Source organism: Triturus cristatus, chromosome 7 (assembly GCF_964204655.1).
Source record: "Triturus cristatus chromosome 7, aTriCri1.1, whole genome shotgun sequence".
NCBI lineage: Eukaryota > Metazoa > Chordata > Amphibia > Caudata > Salamandridae > Triturus > Triturus cristatus.
In genome coordinates this window covers 1,660,045,769-1,660,065,827 of record NC_140590.1, presented here as the reverse complement: position 1 = coordinate 1,660,065,827, position 20,059 = coordinate 1,660,045,769, and the positions used below count along the sequence as shown (strand labels likewise).

At 41.8% G+C, this 20,059-nt stretch overlaps 1 protein-coding gene across 1 annotated transcript in view; it reads left to right on the top strand.

Annotated features, from left to right (window-relative positions):
• Nucleotides 1-20,059, top strand: part of SLCO4A1 (solute carrier organic anion transporter family member 4A1) — a 641,539-nt gene that overhangs the window by 532,837 nt on the left and 88,643 nt on the right. Inside the window, exons 9-10 of the mRNA XM_085619749.1 lie at nucleotides 1,575-1,747; nucleotides 16,968-17,032. Coding sequence (XP_085475875.1) covers nucleotides 1,575-1,747; nucleotides 16,968-17,032 — 238 coding nt within the window. The remainder of the gene's footprint in view (nucleotides 1-1,574; nucleotides 1,748-16,967; nucleotides 17,033-20,059) is intronic.

Sequence of the window (20,059 nt, the reverse complement as noted above, 5' to 3'; positions counted from 1 at the left end):
GCCAAGTGGAGAAAGATAATTTCTACTGGAATTTTTAATGGCATCACTCAAAACTGTACTTCTAAATTACAGTACCATGCAGTATCGCACAACTTGGAAATCTTTATAAATTCCATAAAATGTGTACGTTTGAGGATTTTGTGGAACAATATAAAATGCAGAGAGGGGTGTTTTTAAAAAATAATATTTTCCTCCAAGTGATTATTTGAGAAAATTGAATATACAGCCAGAGAAATTTGATATACTGTAAGTACTTAGTAGATCCAGAACGGTAACTATTAAGAATGTTTATACCATTTTTGCTTATAAATTTCTGAATTATAACACACAACTGGCAAATGCCTACCTAGGCTTGCGTACTGAATGTACTTCACAGTAGAGATGACTGAGCATATGTTTGTTTTGAAGAACAAATATCTCCACAGTGCCAACCTTTGAACTCAAAAAAGTTTATGCACAGGCTGTATTATACGCCAACTAGATTATATGCTTGCAAGTGTAGAGCAAATTAGAACAGCCCTAGATGTCTCATGAAGAATGCAAATGATGTCCATATGTTTCCTACTTGCAGCATGCTTCAAGAATTTTGGCACGCTATTGCATTAAAATATCCGACATTTTGGCCACTAATGTCAGGCTTACTGTGCCCTTCATATTGCTACATCAAGATGTAAAACGCATCCAATGGCGATTTTATTAATAGCCAAGCGCTGGCAAGACAGTAAACCACCCAAGGAGCATTTTATCAAGCACAGCGTTGAGAATTCCAATAGAAGCCCATGTTTACACCAGAACAAGGGCTTCTACTGGAATTCTCAAGGGCATATTATCAAGCCCATTATCGCCGCTTTAGCGGCAGTTTTCTGCCGCTATATCGTCGATACTTTTAACACTGTTTCTTGATAATATGCCCCCAAATTCTCATATTGGTGGCAGAGTATGTGTGATATTCAGGAGAACGAGATTGCAATATATAAACTCGAAAGAGATTGAAAATGGAAGGCAATGAAGTTGGGGCCAAATTCCACTGACAAACGTATTGAATGCTAAGCTGTATTGAGGATATTAACTAAAATGAATGATAGAAGCAATTTTCTCGCTGTTTATATGTGTAAATCCTAGCCAAGTTGTGCGCCGATGGATATTATGTATTGTCCTATATTTATTTTATTTAATTGGTTACCTGGGTCTCATTTTTCCTCCATAAATGTTTTTTTAAAGGACTTATCCCTTCAGAAGAGATAGGGTGTCCTACGTAGACAACACAAGCAGTGAAAACTTAACATTTTTCTGTTTTTTAAACTGTTTTTTTCCTATTCTTCAGTATTTGCGACACTGCAACACCGGGATATCATCCTGGAATGCTTGTACTCCCACAATTTTAAAGCAATGCGTAACAAAAACACAGTAAGCTTACAAAATATAAAAATAGCAGTAATGTATAAAAACCTATGCACATCTTGGACTCTCCTCTTCCTCATCGATACTTCAGGTGTTTAAGATTTGCTTGAAATATTATAGCTGCACCTCCTTTTGTAAACCGTAGCTCTTAATAATGACATTTTTTTTTCCAGACTTACCATAACTGTAGCTGTATCGGTGGCAATGTGTCCATGAATGTCAATCAGGCCAAAGCTGGAAAATGCTCATCTTCATGCCAGAAAATGTATGTTCTCCTAATTTTCATCTTTGTCGTCATTCTATTCACCTTCCTCTGCAGTATTCCTGCTCTGACAGCAACACTAAGGTAAGATGGGATGGTGTGGACCTTCAACATTCAAATGTCAATTACTGAGATCTACAGTACATACTCACCCCATTTCCGTCTTCTGCAGTAGTTTCATCTGAGTGTGCTAGCAGAATCATACACTGGGCCATACACTGTTGAACCTTGTCAAGAGGTTTGTAATCTGATGATGAAACCATTGTGCAGAAACCATTGCAAAAATCTCTTCTCTGGAGACTTGATTGTTGGACCAAAGAGAATGTCAGACACCATCGGACCCAATCCTCAAAAACAGGAATGCACATGGGAAGTTATTGAGTCTAGACTTCGATTATGAGAGTGCCTCAATTTGTATGTATAGGCATTGCAATTACAAGTAGTGGGATTTTTATGACACCAAGTAATTACAGAGTACGATAAAGACATCATCTTCAGATTTTTACCCTAATACATTTTTGCAGCCCCAACCTGCCGGATTTTACCAGGGGAAAAGGCTCAGTAAATATTGGGACATGCTGCTTTTGGTGAAAAAGGCAGAAAAAATCTGTTGTATTTTGTATTCTCCTTGTGTTTGCTTTGTTCGCCCTAAGTTGGCAGGGTATGGCCAGATGTGGATCACTTGCTCACTGTGCCATTGGATTCAAGCTAGCCTGGCTGATCTGGGGTGTTACCCCGAAACCAGTCCCAGGATGCTTGTTTCCGGTCCAGGCATAGGGTCAAGACTGATATGCATATAGCTGGGTCTGAACTAGGGTGGCGAAGTGAGCTAAAGAACGATGATGAATATAACCTAGATCTGTGACTGGGGGTGAGTGTAAAGTTTCAGCGCTCCGTGTATCATCTCCTTGTGTTTGTTTTGTATTCCCCAATACATTCCTATTCCTTGTATATATTTTTCTCGATGCAATACATATCGTCTACCCCTCCAGGACACTCATACTCTAGCCCTGTGTATGACATTCGCCTTCATATGCATTTTGCAAGCTGACTGATTTGGTACATGAATAGAATCACACAAAAAGCTTGCAATTCTGTTAGTGTGCATTAAAAGACTTAATTCCAACCTTGGCTATAACCATCAGGCCCGTAGCCCTTGATATACTGAAACTCAAGGGTTCTTTAATTGCCCTCTCCCATAGCTTACTGTCAAACCAAGCTTTAAAACTTCTGTCCTCCAAAACAAGAACAAAGAAATTAAGCAAAAAAATGCATGCTGGAAGAGGTGTCAAAGTCTGGATGTACCCTCTCTCTTCTCAGAAAGGGCAGCCAACCATGTCACTATAAAAAAAAAAATTAAGTTTACAAAATTGTTATTAGACTTAAGGTTCTTACACAAAATGACCAATTAAAACATACATACAATTTTTATGCTACAGTGCACATCATATATGGGATAAAGTACCCCTGCCTACATTATAAGGGTATTGCAAGCCTCTGACCATCAGTAAAGCTATAGCAGGTTGCCTTTTGAGAGTGCTTCCCAAACTGCTTCATTAGGACCAATAGACTTTTGTTCTAGGCAGAAGTATAATTGCACGCCTGCAGAGACTGGCATATATCCATCACTGTTGACAGTGGGCCAAATTACGAGTCTGGCGGTCCGTGGACCGCCAGACCCATTGTGGCACGGCGGTAGCAGTCCAGCCACTGGCGCACCGTCGGTCCGATTGCCCTATTACGACTTGGGGAGTCAGACCGTAATTGGACTGCCGGGAATTGCCATTCCGTAGCGAAGGCATGGCAGTCAGGGGCTGTGTAATATGCAGGGGGTGCCGCCATGCACATTACAAGTTTCAGGAGCGCCAGTGGTTTCATTTCCTCCATGAAAAGGCTGGTAATGCTGAAAAAAGTGGCACTACAGGGCCCCCTGTGCCCCCTCAGCCTGGGGGTGCATGTTGTGCCCCCCCTGTGTACATGCGCCCAGGTTCCTGCACGTCATGGACTTTCGAGTCCATGCCGTGCAGGAACCCTTTGTGGCATTCCCATTTCAGTGCAGCGCCGCCTTTGAATGACGCACCACTGCGGGACAAACACACCCTCTGCCAGACCACAAAATTGGTCGTAATCTGGAGGGCGAACAGCAGAGCTCCACCAAAATTTGTACTTAAGCCCAGAGTGTTTTAGCCACTAGAAAATAATGTTTACTTATGTGTGTTTAATTTAGCATAACTAGGCCGCAAAATTAATTTACCGGGACTGTGGCTTGTTTGTACTGACAGATGAAGAAAACAAGGCTGTCAAAGTTGCACAAACAAGTTTATGTGCATGATTTTTTCCACTTCTGTATTTTTCCATTTCATGAACTAGATAAATTTCATGGTGCTGTTTGCATGTACTTTGTGCCTTAGGAGGAAGCTATGTAGAGATGTTCTCGTATCTTGCAATAATCAAGGTTGTTGCTACCTTATGCCACAACTCTATTTCTATTCATTTTTAAATGGCTTGTTAATTAGTCTAGTTAAACAGTGTAAATTAATTTCCCTTGTGTGTAGGGTTAGAAGATCATTATTTTAATAATAATTTAGGTGGTCCCGAAAGTAACCTGTTATATATGACACAATTTCTCTAATGTTGATTGGTTTATGGAGATGGGTATGCCACCGGGCATCCTTGCACTTCTGATTAGGCTCCATGAAGAGAACTTTGCCAGGGTTAGATGGGGAAGCCAGGGACAGGTCACTGATCCCATTAAAGTACAACAGGGGTTCCTGGCACCAACCTTATTTGCACTTTACATCAATCACGTTACCGAGCTCCTATCCGCCATTCCAGCGGATGCCCCCTCACTAGCTAAGCTCATTCCTATTCGCGGACAATACTCTTCTCGAAGACCCCAAAGGGCTTGCAAAAATGATTTGGTCAATTCAAGCTCTTTTGCGATGGGAGGGGGCACAAAATAAATACATCTAAAACCAAGCTTATGCTATTGAATCCCCACAAGTCCTTTAAGGGAAACCTGCTCCTAGACAACATCCCCTTGGAGAGAGTCAGCTCCTTTGAATACCTGGGAATTAAACTATCAGAGCATATGGCCTGGAAGTCCCATCTCAGTAAGGCCTTCCTGAAATTTTCCCAGTTAACCGGGGCTCTGCATAAAGAACACTGTCTCTCCTACACTAAGCCAATTGCACCAGCACTGAAATTATATAGTTGCAAGGCTGTTAGTGAACTAGCGAAGATCCGCTCTTGCTGTTTTGGCAGCGGATGGTTACCACCCCGGAATTGTCGTTCTTTGCCGCTGCATTCCAGGAAATTTGTGCTTTAGACACCACACACAAAATAGGCTGGATTAAACATGTAAAAGCCTTTGTCTAGCATAGGCCTCGCAGGTCACAATATTGTCTGTCCAATATTGTATACTAGAAGACAGATTAAAACACGTTACTGGGAAGGGTTTGAGCAAAATGTATACAGTGATGGCAGCCAGGGCAGATTGACTGAATAATTTAGAAGCTGGAAGATCAACCGCACTCTAGAAAGCTACCTCCATATTATCAAAATGCCGGCCGATAGGAAGTTATATATCCAGATTAAGTCAAAACCAAGAACACTGTAGCACACCACAAGAGGTTATTGATTTAGTATCATCAAGTTCATTTGATTCACGTTGAGTTGTCACTAGTTGGCTTTTATTCCAAATTCATATAAAAACAACCATTTCCAATTCACTGCCATCCAACGCGCGTTTCGCCCAACGGGCTTCCTCAAGGCTCCAACACGGGATAGTTCTACATCTATTGTCTCTCATCAAGTATCCAATTCCTGCTAAATTTTATCGTGATAATTCTTGTCAGTTCTGGATATTTAGTCCCATCTATTGTCCAACTTAAATATGCGTGTGAATTTGAAAAAGTTCTTGTCATAATTGATGTGTATACATCATTCTTGGGACCATAGTACGTCCAAATCGTTGTCCAGAGTTGCGACTCTATATCGTCAGAGCTTGCAAAGTTGGCGTATCTAGTTTAAGTTTGGTAGCTTGCCAATTAATGCATTCACTAATTTGTGGTCGGTTAACATAGCGTAGCCAAAGGGCTGCCCCTGTTGTCCTAGTCCGCAGGAATCCACTGCCCATTTTCTTTTTGCCTGCATAGCATATGTAAAACCCAGGAGCAAATGGCTGTCTCCTGTTTGTAGGCACCTTGGCACCAGAGATCATACAGTGGCCTTGCGCTTACGGAAATCTGATGCAAGACCTCTATTTGCGTGCGCTGCTGCGAAATTTCTGGGCCACTCATGGGCGATTAGAAGGAGGGCGCTGACAGTCTCCCGGCCTATTCCTGAGAGTTGCTGATGTAACCATTTGTCTCATTAAGCGTAATTGCCACGATGGTTAGTAATTCTAAATCGCAAAGTGCTTTTTTATTTCTGGTCACAAGCAAATACTGTGACAAGTGGACGACTGGTGAATGTAATCACTAGCATTTAATGCATTCGACTTTAGAAATGGGACTTTGCAAAATTTGCACATTAATTCTTCTTGTTGGACAGAACCTGCGATGTAAACCATGACTTGCACAGCACCTGCAGCTTTTAACCTTTTTTACTGCTTGTTTTTATATTTTTAACGGATCCTAATTTTTTTAATTGTGCTGTTCAAACTAATTATATGCATTGTCTGATTTTACACTGATAAGCATGAAGCCTAATTTGAATCTGTGTTTCTTTTATGGTATTTCACCGAAATAAAGAGTTTTTGATTGATTGATCGATTGGCTTATGTCTTCTAGCTTTGCTAGTACATCCCTATATCACACTGTGTCGAGAGCGTTGTTTTATATTTCTTTGAACCTATAAAATGTGCATTTTGTTGAATGTGTACCAGACCTTTTCCTTGCTTTCATGTCAAGCAGTTACCATGTCGGATAGTTATCTGGCTTTATAATTAGACTTTTGCATTGATCTGACATCTCCATGTAAGACTGTCTGCTGATTTGTCTCTTTTCCTTACCAACTGAATAGATTTATGACCTCTCACAATTTGCTTAATTTTTATTCATTATTGATTCTGATTTGAATCTAACTAACTACTTTTTGCCTACTGTACAGATTTTTAATAAACCTTTGTGGTTATGAAATTTAATATTGTCCTGCAAATGTTGTCTGTATTTGTACTAAGGTCTCCATCCATTAGGACCTAGAGGGCCCAAATCTCGTGCATCGATCCTTTCAATTTATTTGTGAAAACCACTAAAACTGTCTAAAAATGAGTAGCGATGATTGTGATGTGGCATCTCTCAATATCGAGAGGGTGATTGATTCAGTGGGCTGGGTGCCTTTATACAAGATGTTGAAGGAGTATGGATTCCAATTGTTCTACTACTGGATTTGAGGGACCTGGAGGATTGGGGTTGTCAATACAACACGGATGGCACTCACTCTATTCTTATGGCACACTAGTATACCCAACCCGCGCTGTAGGGGTGATTCCATGCTTCCTCTGCTTATCAGAGGAGCTCCATGAAATGTTGGGTCTAAAAGCAAAGTAGGCCTGGTCAGCACTTTTCCCCTTTGGTGCACTGGCGTGGTGCGGGGACAGTGCATGACCTGACCTCAGGATGACATGCCAATCCCAGAATTTAGGGTGCCTGGGGATCCAGGTAGCACACAGAATGAGACAAAAGTACAATTTAATATTCCCCGAGTGTTAGACGAGATTTGTGGATCTATTGAATTCTGGGATTAAACTGACATTATCAATGCTGGAGTGGGTGGCGTGGCATTGATAAAGATGGTGATTTATCCTCATTGCTTACGTGTTTCAAACAATGAGTCTGGTGCCACGGTAGGTATTCAGGCAGTTAGACCACATGCGTCCTCTTTGATCTGGGCTAACTCCATCCTTGGAATAAAACAGGTAACTCTTAAGAGCCTTATAAACCGGGGACTGACAGTTGCCAACCTGGAGTGTTATTATTACTCTGCTCAACTGCTGCATCTGTCTTTATGGTTGGGTAGACTTACCACCAGGGATCACTCCTTATTGGTTGTTACTTACAGACAGATGCTGCTGTTCTTGCAGTTTTTGTAGCCACAAACAAAGGGTTTAGGGATACCCCAACAGGTGGCACACTGAATTTTGAGGTTAAAGAGGAAAACTGGACAGTACAGCTCAGGATGACAAAAGGGAAACCATACACCTTCACCTCCACTCTCTATTGCCAGATACAGTTCCTAAAAGAATTCTAAAGGAGTGAAATAGGTGAATTGGCATATAGATAGGTTGCAGGCAGATGCTATGGGCCTGATTCAGGAAAATGAAATAAAAAATATAGGCAGAGATTTACTTCTCCGTGTGAACTCATTTTTACGTTTATTTCTTATTCACCAACATTTACATTATTATGCCTTGAAAACTGCACTAGGTACAGGTTTTCAGGCATACTAGTGGGAATGTCAGGTCTCATGTCCCAAAGACTCCGATTTCCACTGTGTCAGTTCTCCATAGGAGGGGGAAGTATGGGAAAGTAGTACGCTGTGCAAAAACACCTTTTCCCCTCTCTTCCCAAAAAAACTATTTCCATCTGATAAAAACACTTTTTGACAGTGAACCTCCCCCCTTTCCATCCTGAAGGTGTGCGCATGAGTAAATCACCGACCATTTCCAGGAAGTCGTCGAGGGGTTTGAGAATGCCCACAAAGGTACATGTTACAAAGAAAACCATGCCTTGGATTGCTTACTTCTCACCACTTGAGTGGGATTTACTACAGTGGATTTCCCCATACTAGTGGTGGAGAAATCCACAATAGTAAATAGAGTTACACCTTCCACAAACCCCTGAAAAGATTCCTGGCAGTCTTAAAAAAAAGTAAATTTGGTTATACACAAGCGATTATGACCAAATGTATCGTTGTGGATAGGGTCTTTTATGGTTACATTAAAAAAAAAAAATCTGTATTTATCAGAGTCTTTGCATTAGCACTATGAATAAATATGGCCAAAGCATTTGATTTACTATTGGCAAGGGCCCGTTTGCATGCACCAGCCGAGCTCCCTTTTGTTTAAAAAACGTGTAAAATAACAAGTAGTATATAAGGCAAGTGTACTAACAAACCCATATTCACTAATTTAGTATTACAGTGCCAAAGTTCAGTTTTACTGACATGAGAAAATGCTGCTTACTGTCTTTGAGTATAACGTGTTACAATGACTTGACAGAGGAAGCAGTTCTGTTAAAAGTCACCAGACCTATCCATTCTGATTTCATCTCAGTGTAAGGATTTAACCCCTTGTATCTTAGTTCTGGCTAAAAACGTTTGTTACACTCCACATTGGCATATATCCTTTTTTTGCATATAGGTTAAAACACAGTTAAAGTTAGGTTATAGTTACAACATAATACCTAAAATTGCCTAAAATTAGTGAGTTATTGTTAGTTATAGTTACTCTCGCCCATACCATGAAAACCGTAACTCACCCACCATATGCACTGCTCATGACCTAACACATGTTATGACAGATAACATCACTAGTGAATGATGACATCACTGGTTATATGATCTAGCACCTTAGCATTAATGTTAAGGAATGATATTACGAATATAGCAGGATTTTCTTTGTTTAGAGAAGAAGTGTTAAGTAATGAAGCTAGGTTGTTCATTTCTATTATTGTTTTATGTACAGTGAGATCATAATTAGTGCATATGGTGGGAGTGTGATTATAATGGCAGTGGTGTAACTTATGGTTTTTGTACCAAACCATAACTGCCCAATTTCAAGGGATTTTTAGTTGTTATTTTGTAATCGTAACTTCACCTTAACAGTTCTTGTAGTGAAATTTCAGAATTTTTTTAAACATACAATAAAGTATTCTCAGCAGAAGAGGCCAAAATTACTCATTAACAACAGTTTTTCAGTGACCATCTTATGACATACTGCATTCATCTTCTATGAAAGCAACCTCTTTTGTGCACAGCTCTTGACAGTATGCGTCAGAGCTTGGCCACAGAGCCTGGCCTATATCCCAGCCCAGCATTTCCCAAACTGTGGATCACAACCCACTGTGGGGTCTTGAGACGATTTTTGGTGGGTCGCAAAAGTCCTGGTGTACACGTAAGTCATACTTAAAAGGATTAGCCTTCTTTGTGCACCAGTGCAAAGGTGCTGAACAATGCCCCTAAGTCCAGTTTTAAAACAAACCCTTGCCAGTATTCCCAAGCAGGACTCTGTGGAAACCTTCCACTATTTGTTGCTGCATTTTGTTTTACTTTACAAAGTCATTTCAGCAGAGAATGTGCTCACTATATGTGATGATACACAACCTTACTACTTGTGTATGACTTTCACAAATATATTGGCAAATGTGGTTATGACTTGAGAACCAGAGCAGCTGAATTAGATGTAGGAAAATTGCGTAATATCCGGTGCTTAAAATAAATTGAATCTGACCTTGTGTTATGTAATCTCTTGCTCATGAAAAGTGCTCAAATGCCGATGGGCTATGTTCCCGCTATATAAAACTTCAAAATATATATACATATGGAGAACACAATGAGTCACTGGGCCTCGATTCAAGAAAACAAAATGAATATATGTATTACCCATACTCTGCTGTAGGCAGGGTTTCTCAAATTTGCTAAGTCAGTGGTATTAATTTCAAGATTTTTCATAAGCGTTGTAATTATAGGGCCCGATTCACAAAAGTAATCCTAACTTTACGAATTTAGGTATTCACAAAAGGCATTTAGGAGTAGTAAAGTTAGGATTTTGTCTTAAGTTTTGGTCTTATGACAAAAACCTAACCTAAGTTTAACTTATGTTTAACTTAAGTTAGGATTTTGTCTTAAGACCAAAACTTAAGACAAACTTAAGTCAAAATCCTAACTTAAGTTTAACTTAAGTGAGGATTTTGTCTTAAGACCAAAACTTAAGAAAAACTTAAGACAAATTCCTAACTTAAGTTTAACTTAAGTTTAACTTAAGTTAGGATTTTGTCAAAACGTTACTACTCCTAAATGCCTTTTGTGAATACCAAAAGTTGTAAAATTAGGATTTTGTTATAGATTACTTTTGTGAATCAGGCCCTTAGTGAATAGAAGCCACAGGCCAGCACCCTACTCTGAGAAGCGTTTCAGCTCCAGATTCCAGTGCTGTTTACTATCTGCGACTTTTATGAGCAGATCAATATCTTGGCCACAGTCTTAAGTCAAAGAACTTGGTTAAGGTCATGACGTTTACAAACTATTGCTGTATAAAGATATCCCTGGTATCAGGCCCATTAAAGCTAGTTGGGTCACAAAAGGTTGTGATTCAAAAAATTGGTTTGTGGTTCTAAAATGTTTCAGAAGCACTGTCTGTGCCCTGTGTTCAACAATCCGTGGGCAGACAACCCCACTGCAGATTGCCTTTAGCCATGACTAGAGGGAATTGGCCCCAGGGTTTGGCCTTCATTTTCGTCTTCACATGTGCTAACCTTGGTATAGCTGCTGTTATGCAGAGGAATGGGCCACACCAATAATTTGGTGAACCTGCTCCCCTCAACCATCCAGGCTCGGGAGTCGTCACTTCCTTTTTAAACAGTAAGCAGTGTCTGTACAATAGCATTCCCATATGTGTTTTTCCACAGCTCTGTCAGAATATAATGAACTAGTTCCTAGGCCCCAGCCTAGTGTGGCTGGGATATCTCAAAAATACTGAATTTACAAGTCTAGATTTTTGATAAGAACCTGAACTTTAATAAATGCTACAGAGCTTAATGTAGGCAGCCAGTTACAAGACATTGTTTCGAAATCTAGATTATGTTGTTGAACGGAAGCAAAAAGTTAGAAATAAGTTCAAGGAAACTAACCATTAGGCAGTTCCTTCTGTATCCTAGGATGCTAGAATCAGAAAATTAGAGCCACTGAGTTGACTTCCAGCAAATGTTTAGCAAAAAGAACGAAACTAGTATGGCAGACTATATCTAATAAGTATATTTTTATTCTGTATGCAGTAAGAGGGAACAACATCCCACAGAACACCATGGTATAGTGTGCATCCTTGTCAGCCTTTTTGGATTTCTAGAATTGAATCATTGGATGTTTTATAGAGTCATATGATTTTATCACTGTCCGTCCTCCAGCTGGTAGTCCCCACAGTAATCATACATTACTAGTAAAGTAACATCTCCATAGAAACACTCTGCCAGCAGCCTTACTTTTGTAGCCTAAACACCTCTTTTCAGACAATCCAACATGAAACAAAATGAGTGAAAACAAAAAACATCACCAAGCGAGAGAGCGGTCTTCTGAGATGGCTTCATAAATGAAAGCAGCTGAATGGCCTTACTCATTCATCTCCATAAAGGCGCATGTCTGTCAAAAGGCATTTCCAAGGAAACAATCCCAAAAGATGACATCTGGGGCATCAACATCACAAGAATCACTGAAGTAGGCTACTAAAAGGTGTGACCGACAGCCAGAGAGGATAGGGCCAGCCATCTTCTGAGGCACATCTTGAAGTTAAAATGAAGTCAAAACCATGGTCGATAATATCTTCGATGGCTATTTCATTGTCATCTGCCTCTTTTTCCATCGCTGGCACTTTACAGTCAGCTAACAATTCTGTACCTGCTGTTTCCTCATCTCCAAAACATTCATCAACAACACCAATGACTTAAGATTATGCCTTACCCATGTCAACACCAGAGCTCTCTTTAGGAACACCCTCTTGCCTCTACTCACCATTCTCAATGCCTTCCTCACTAATGGCATCTTCCCAGAAGCTCTCAAGACAGGCCTCTCACTCCTCAAGAACCCTACACTAGACCAAACGAACTACCGGCCCTTCACTCACCTACCATTCTTCAGCAAGATCTGTGTTCACCTCCAATATCACATCAGTGATAGCCATCTCTGGCACGACTGCCAATCTGGCTTTAGCTCATGCTTAACCACGGAAACTGCTACCTTACACATCATGCTCTCTTGACAACAGATGAAGATGACCGCTGCCTCATGATATTGCTGGACCTTTCAGCTGCCTTCTAAACTTGACAGTCCCAACCTCACACACAGTTTAGAGTCTCGAATGGTATTCACCAGCAATGTGTTTCACTGGTTCTCCTCCTACCTTTCAAAACAATATCAGTTTGTACAAATGGGCACCTGTGGGTGTCAATGAATCCCTATAACCTGCAGTTTCCCTAAGGGTTTCATACTGTCCCCTGTCAATTTCAACCTCTACATAGAACCAACTCCAAACAAAGTTTTTCTTTTCTCTTCTAAGAAACTCCTAGACCCCAACTTCAATTATCAATACTATGGGGCCAAATTAGAGTTTGGTGAGGGGCTCATCCATCTTTTGGGGTTGCAGGGGATATTACATCTGCCACCCTGGCAGACTACCATCCAGCAAATTTAGAGATCACCGTCTGCCCAGTGGTGATCTCTGTGCCTTCAGAGGAACCACTGTTGCAGCTGTTCTTCTGAAGCCACTACAAGTTTGATGGATGGCTGCCATCTGATAGGCATCCGTTCAGCAAACATTTTTGTTTTTCAGAAACAAACTCTCAAAGTGGGAGTTTGTTTCTGAAAAACAAACAATTAATGCTCCGTACACACTGGGAGTTTGTGTTCTGTATGTGATTTCCAATTTGTCCAGTCTGTGGTGGACAGGAAAAAAGTCATCAAGCCATCCGCTCCGAATAGTAAGGGAGGTGGGATGTCCTTACTCTGATCACTACTCAGAAGATTAGAGGTAGAAAGTGAAAGACCTTTTGTATGAGGGAGACAAGACCTCTGCAACTACGATAGCCTCTATAGTGTTTCACCAGATGACCGGTGTACAGTTTGAAGGCACGATGGTCGCCTACGATACACTTCAGTTCAACACGAAGTGAATCATTGCATTTTAGATAACAAAAGCATCAAAAGTCACATTTCAGCAAATCTGCTACCCTCCTCAGCAGTGTTTTACCCCTATCATAGCTTATTTCAAGAAGCCAACCCAAAGCAAAGGGTATCAGGCCACCTAAGCAGCAGTATCCATCAAGACTGCATTGACAAACTGCAGGCCCCAGTTACTACCACACCCTCTGCTCCAGGTCCAGTAGGTCCAAAGTCAGAGATTTCTCCCAGGGTGTGGGGATCATTATTTTTTTTCTGTTTGTGATTGTCAGGTTTGTTCTTGGCGGTGACCAACAGAAAAAAAGACATCAGACCATCCACCCAAAATAGAATGGGTAGTCAGACCTCCTTACTTCATCACTGGTCCATCGCAGTATGTTTCCAATTGCGGAGTTAGCAGGGGCACTGCCATTGGAAAAATGATGGTCTGCCTGAATCCGAACAGAGCTGGCGGACCAAGGGTTTGGTGGCCATGGAACTCCCATCACATCAGTGACAGAGAACCCTGTCTGCCAAACTCTAAATTCGGCCCCTTGGCCCTTTTGCAACTTCATATAAAGTATCAAGAGTAGGATGAATAGGGGGATGATGAATGTGATTGGGCTGCAGATGCACCTCACCACTCTGGTCATGGCTACAGAGATGATAATGAAGAGTACAGACACAGGATATGGTCATCGTCACTACAACATATCTTATGACAAATGTTATGTGGAATCCACTAACCAAGTTGAACCAATGTTGAGAGTTCTGGTGGGTAATCAAGTTACATCACATGATGTCTATTAGGCACAGTTTTTGCCTTCTGTGGAACCTTCAAGACTGGTACACCCTCTCCAAGTTCCTTCCATTCCACATTCAGCCGGCCCTATGCAGACTCAAATTCAGTTTCATGAATGCTTTCTTCTGTGACACCTACTCCTCTTTTATCAGTATCATCTCTCATGAACACAGATTCACATGAAGAATATCAGGCAGCTGAGCTGGGGTGATATGGTTGCGTCCACTGGCTCGCTGGGGTGACATGGTTGCGTCCACTACACTCCATACTCCAGTGGTGTATGTCGACCTGGATATGTGTGTGGTCTGTATACTGCAGTCTGGCCATCACATCCGCGCCACACTTGGCATTGTGTACCTTCTCATTCATGGGTCACTTGCCTCCTTTGCACATGCCTGGTTCCCACCTCTCCCCACAATCCGCTATTGTGTGGCTGATGTGCCATGCCTTTGATGGCTCATGTACATGGCTGGCCCAGGTTGCCACAGTAAGTTGTGCCGTCGTGTCTGGTGGGTGGGCATGTTGTTGGGCATGTTGTATGTGAGTTTGGCACGTGTGCATTCCCAGTGTTGTGAGTTGCATGATTGTGGAGTTGAGGTGTGTCGTGTGTTCATTTGGTACTTACCAACGTGCAGTGCATTTCCATGGGTGCCATCCTGGTAGCGCCGGTTGCTGATGGACTGATGGAAGAAGTGGAATGAGGCACACTGCCTGGGTAGTTGGCGAAGACGTTGGTGGTGATTCCCCGGTGGTCCACTATTGCCTGCACATTGATGGAATGCATGTGCTTTCAGTTGAGGTAATTGTGTGCAGTGTCATCAGGGGGCACAGGTAGGACATGTGTGCAGTCAATTGCCCCCTAACACGTGCGGGAAGCTAGCTATGGCATAGACACCTTGCTTGGTCAACAGCTGTTCCTGCGCAGTGGGGGTGGATAGGTACTGGGGTACCAAGCTGATGATGGCATCCAGGACAGTTGTGATGAACTTGGATAGGGCTGGCTGTGAGACTCCTCCTACTCGGCCGGCAGTTGGTTGGGATGTTCCAGAGGTCAACAGGTGCAGCACAGCCAGCAGCTTTGTCTGAGGTGGGATGTTGGTTGTCCGCTGTGCTAGTGCCGTCGGCCTGTGGGCAATGATGTTCAGGATGCGGAGGATGGTTGTCCTTTTGGGCCTGTAGTGGGCAATGACATTCTCTGGTGTTGGGTCTGCGAGGTTGGTGCGTTTTTTGAGGGTCCGCAGTCTTTGTCTGCGCTGCCTCTGCGATGGTCCGGGGCGGGTGGGGGGAGGGCGGATCTTTGGGCGGTGGGGGTGGGTGTTGTTGCCCTAATGGGGCTCCGGGCTGCATGGTCAGTAGCTCCATGGCATCTGTTGGTCTTTGGGTGTGGCTGTGGTCTGGGCTCCCTTGTCTGGTGCAGGTTGTCGTCCGACTTTGCACCAGGTCAGAGCAGGTGTTAATTTCCTGCTGCTAACGCGCCTTGTCGCATGTTTTGTGTTCTTATCGCAGATCTGGCTGGTCTTTGAGAATGTTGAGGTGTGGTGTTGTTGTGGCTTTTTGCTCGGGAACGCCTACTCTGCATCTCATTAGCGAAAGTTGTCATGGTCATCCGTGGTGATTTTTTTTGCGGATGGTATAGCCGGAAAACTGGTGATATCGGCTGTTTGCACCAGCTTGTGAATGGGGCAATAAATTGATCGCGACATTGGCTGCGCTAAAGTGCCAATAACTCGCCGATAGCTCCTTGAGAATATGCTCCGTATGTTAGTTTCGGCACACTATTTAGTTTTTTTGTTTGATTGTTCTCGGCTCTTGTTTTCGGAATGTTGTGTTTTTGGGCATTTCAATCTGAATGCGCTCAGGTGACGGCATTTTCATTTTCCAACCACAGACGGTATTTATCTGTTTGAGATTGGCATGTCTGGGTTTTTTTGTTGTTACAACGGGGAGAGCACGCTGAGACAGTTCTAAAGTTGTCACCTCTGGATGTTATGCTACATTCTTTCTCCCAAACAATCGGCATATTTTTCACTCCAACTCGGCCGCTCAACGGGAGATGAGCAATTACTACTCTTTGATGCAGACTCCCACTTCTAGACCTTGGGACATTTGGGACTCTGTAGGTCTGGCCTTCTCCGTGGTGAAGTGGATAATCCTGAGGGGCCTGCTGAGGAAACAACCGAATAGCTACTTCGCTTATACCTTGTCTCTTGTTGGTCTCGATTTATCCCCTATTATCTTTTACTTTAGAACTATGCTTCTCTGTTTATCAACGGGTCTCTTCTTTTCACTTTCTATTTTATTTCTATGATCAGTATGCACTGCTGTGCTAATCTGCTCAAATATAGGGCTAAATTCTTCCACTGCCATGCACATAAAAATACTTATTATGTACAATACTTTGCCTTCTTTTTTGGAATATATCTATGCAACCTTTCTATTGCATGATTGCTAGTACTGTTTATACATGATTGTACTTGCTATTTTGAAATTGAAATAAAAAATTGTTTAAAAACACAGATTGCTGATGGGAAACGTATTGCAGCAGGAAAACATCAGTTTTTTGTAGCAATTTTATGTTGTTAAGTTGACTGTTGAATTTCATCGTTCACAATTATGACATTATTTTTTTTCCAGGTGTGTCTCGGACAGGCAGCGCTCATTTGCATTAGGAATCCAGTGGGTTGTTGTTAGAACTCTTGGTAAGTGGCGGCTGTGAGTAAAACATCCAATCTAGTAAGGTGTCTGTGTTGTTATATTCTGATAAAAAATTATTGCCTTTGCTAAATATAACATCACATTTTAGAAACTATTTAGTACTGTCAGTATTTGTCATTGTCCTCCCCCCAAGGTTTTTGACTACATGGGGCCTCAATGAATTGCGTACAGCATATATAAGAGCATAGCTTTATGTCTGTGGTAACAACTATGAATCTCATAGTGTCCACTTCACCCCTAATCTTGTCATGGTCTATTAAAAGGCATCACTGAGTTTTATCAGCAAAGTAGACTGGTAAGCCAGAAAATACTTTTTGACTCAGTGGTTAACCTCCACATGTCTCATGAAGTCCTATAACTGAACCAGGGCAGAAAAGAAAGCACTGGGCTTGCCACATGGCTCTCCCTGGTGCAGCTGGGTTTTGGTAGCCTTGGTTTGGTAAACAGTGCCAAGTCCACTTTGCTCAAGAGTTACGTTCTTCCCACTCTGAGAAGCGGAAGCAATTTGGGGGATATTTACAAAGAAGTGGTGGAGTGAGGCGTCAGAAACGCAAGGCTGCACCATATTTACAAGGTTCTCTTCCAGGGGATCCTCATCAATAGTCATAAGCATATGAATATTCCCGCCCATGCGCTGGGACCCCGGACACAATATATACATATATGTGAGAAACCTATATATATATATATATATATATATATATATATATATATTACCTACTGGCGGTTGCCAGTAGGTAGTTATAGTTAGGACCCCTTTTCCATAGGAAATCCGCAACATTCTATTTTGAATAACTTTGGCGCCGGTCGATGAATCCTCGCGAATTTCTCAAAATAGGTGGGGCGCTACGCTCCGCTCCTACCCTGAAAGTCTCGGGGGGATTCGTCAAGCGGGGGCTGAGATAAAAGGGGGGTCCCAAAACGTGTTTTTCCCATGCATTTTTCCATAGGACCTTTAGACAGAGCTACAGCCCGAACGGCTGAACAGAATTACTAGAAATTTGGCAGAGAGGTAGTCCCTATGTCAAGGAAGTGCCTTTTGTAGGTTTGGTGTAAATCTGTTCAGTAGATTCTGAGAAAATAGCCTTTAAATCAATATATATATCTGAGCCCGCTTACGGTACGCTTACCGTACGCTTACCGTACGCGTACGGTGGCGTGCGCGAGCGCGATTCTGATTGGCTCTTAGATCTTAGTAAACATTCGAATCGGCCGAAACCAGGAAGCGGCGTCCGCCATTTTGTCTCTCGCACTGAGTGTTATTTATCAAACATGATGCCCAAAAACATGTTACGGGGCTGTTTTGACAACTCCCTCCCACATAGTCATGTTGAGGGAGTCCCCAAACATCCCCCAAGAGCAAAAACGGTTTTATTTTTTTTTCGGCAATTTCGCCGAGTACGCTTACCGTACGCTTACCGTAAGCGTACGGTAAAAAATAGAAATAAAAAAAACACTATCCACACTTACCCCACCCCCTGTGCTTTTGGTGGCCGTAGGCCACCAAATCTACAGGGCTTATTACATCAGTAAAAAAACTATATTTTGGCAACATGAAATTATAAAATCGAAATAAAAAAAACACTATCCACATTGACCCCACCCCCTGTGCTTTTGGTGTCCGAAGGCCACCAAATGTACAGGGCTTATTAAAGTTGATAAAAACCGTGCACGGAACGCACTGCGTTAAGTGGGCGCGCACGCCTCGAATGGCGTAAAGTAACTTAGCATTTAAAAAACCGTACAAATTCACTGAAAAAACCATAGGTTTCACACGTTATAGTTAGGAATTAGCATTTAAAAAACCTTGCAAATTCACTGAAAAAACCATAGGTTTCACACATGTTATAGTTAGCGGAAATTTTACTGATAAAAAACCAATGAAATTGCCCCGTTATAGTTAGTGCTGGCAACTATAACTCACGCGACCGCAATCTTCTGCTGATGACATATGTGTCTTTATAAAAAAAAATATTTGTGATATATGTATAGCTAAAAATGTATGGAAGAAGACATGGGCAAATAAGTGTCTAAATACAGTATTAGCATCAGCAGAGGATTGCGGTCGCGTGAGTTATAGTTGCCAGCACTAACTATAACGGGGCAATTTCATTGGTTTTTTATCAGTAAAATTTCCGCTAACTATAACATGTGTGAAACCTATGGTTTTTTCAGTGAATTTGCAAGGTTTTTTAAATGCTAATTCCTAACTATAACGTGTGTGAAACCTATGGTTTTTTCAGTGAATATATATATATATATAAAATCACAAATGCAGCCGTCCATACAGAAAAGAAGAGCTGAGCAATGCTACAAGAATTTCCTTTGCACACATATATACATTCAACACGAAACAGTGAAAAAAACAAAGAGCATTTGAACTGCTTTAATGTGCAGCAGAAAAAACATAATCCTGCAAGGAGTAATGACAGCATAACCAGCTCACAGGCTGCATTGCAGAAAACACTCAGTGCGAAAAGCTGAAAAGCTAACCTCATAGAAACACAGAGGAATAAACTGACACTGTGCCTTTAAGTCAGCCATGACCTTTAGCGTCCCGTCATGCCTCAGGGGTGACAGTTAGGTCAGTTGTTCTTTCTGGCTCCTTCTGTCAGGACCCTGGTTACTTCAGCTCTTGCTTTTTCTGATTTCTGTCAGAAAATATCTACAATTTTTTGCCCAAAACATACTTACTTCGACATCTTTTGGCTTTTAAAGTAGATTTCTAATTTTTTTGAGAGAATTAGGCATATTTTTCCTTTCAGAAATGTCATCTCTCTTTGACTCTTGCCCTCCCTGTGGCAATAAGAAGGCTAGATCAGACTCACATTCTGTCTGTATCCTCTGACTTCCTGAGGATCATGATCCTAAGACTTGCAAACATTGTCAGTCCCTGTCCAGGTGTACTCTGAAAGACAGAGAGAGAATTCGTCTTTATGGACTGGCTGAGAAGGGTAAAGCTCCTTCTAGAGGTAGGTCTCCGGGGAAGAAGAGAAAGGAGAGAGCAAGAT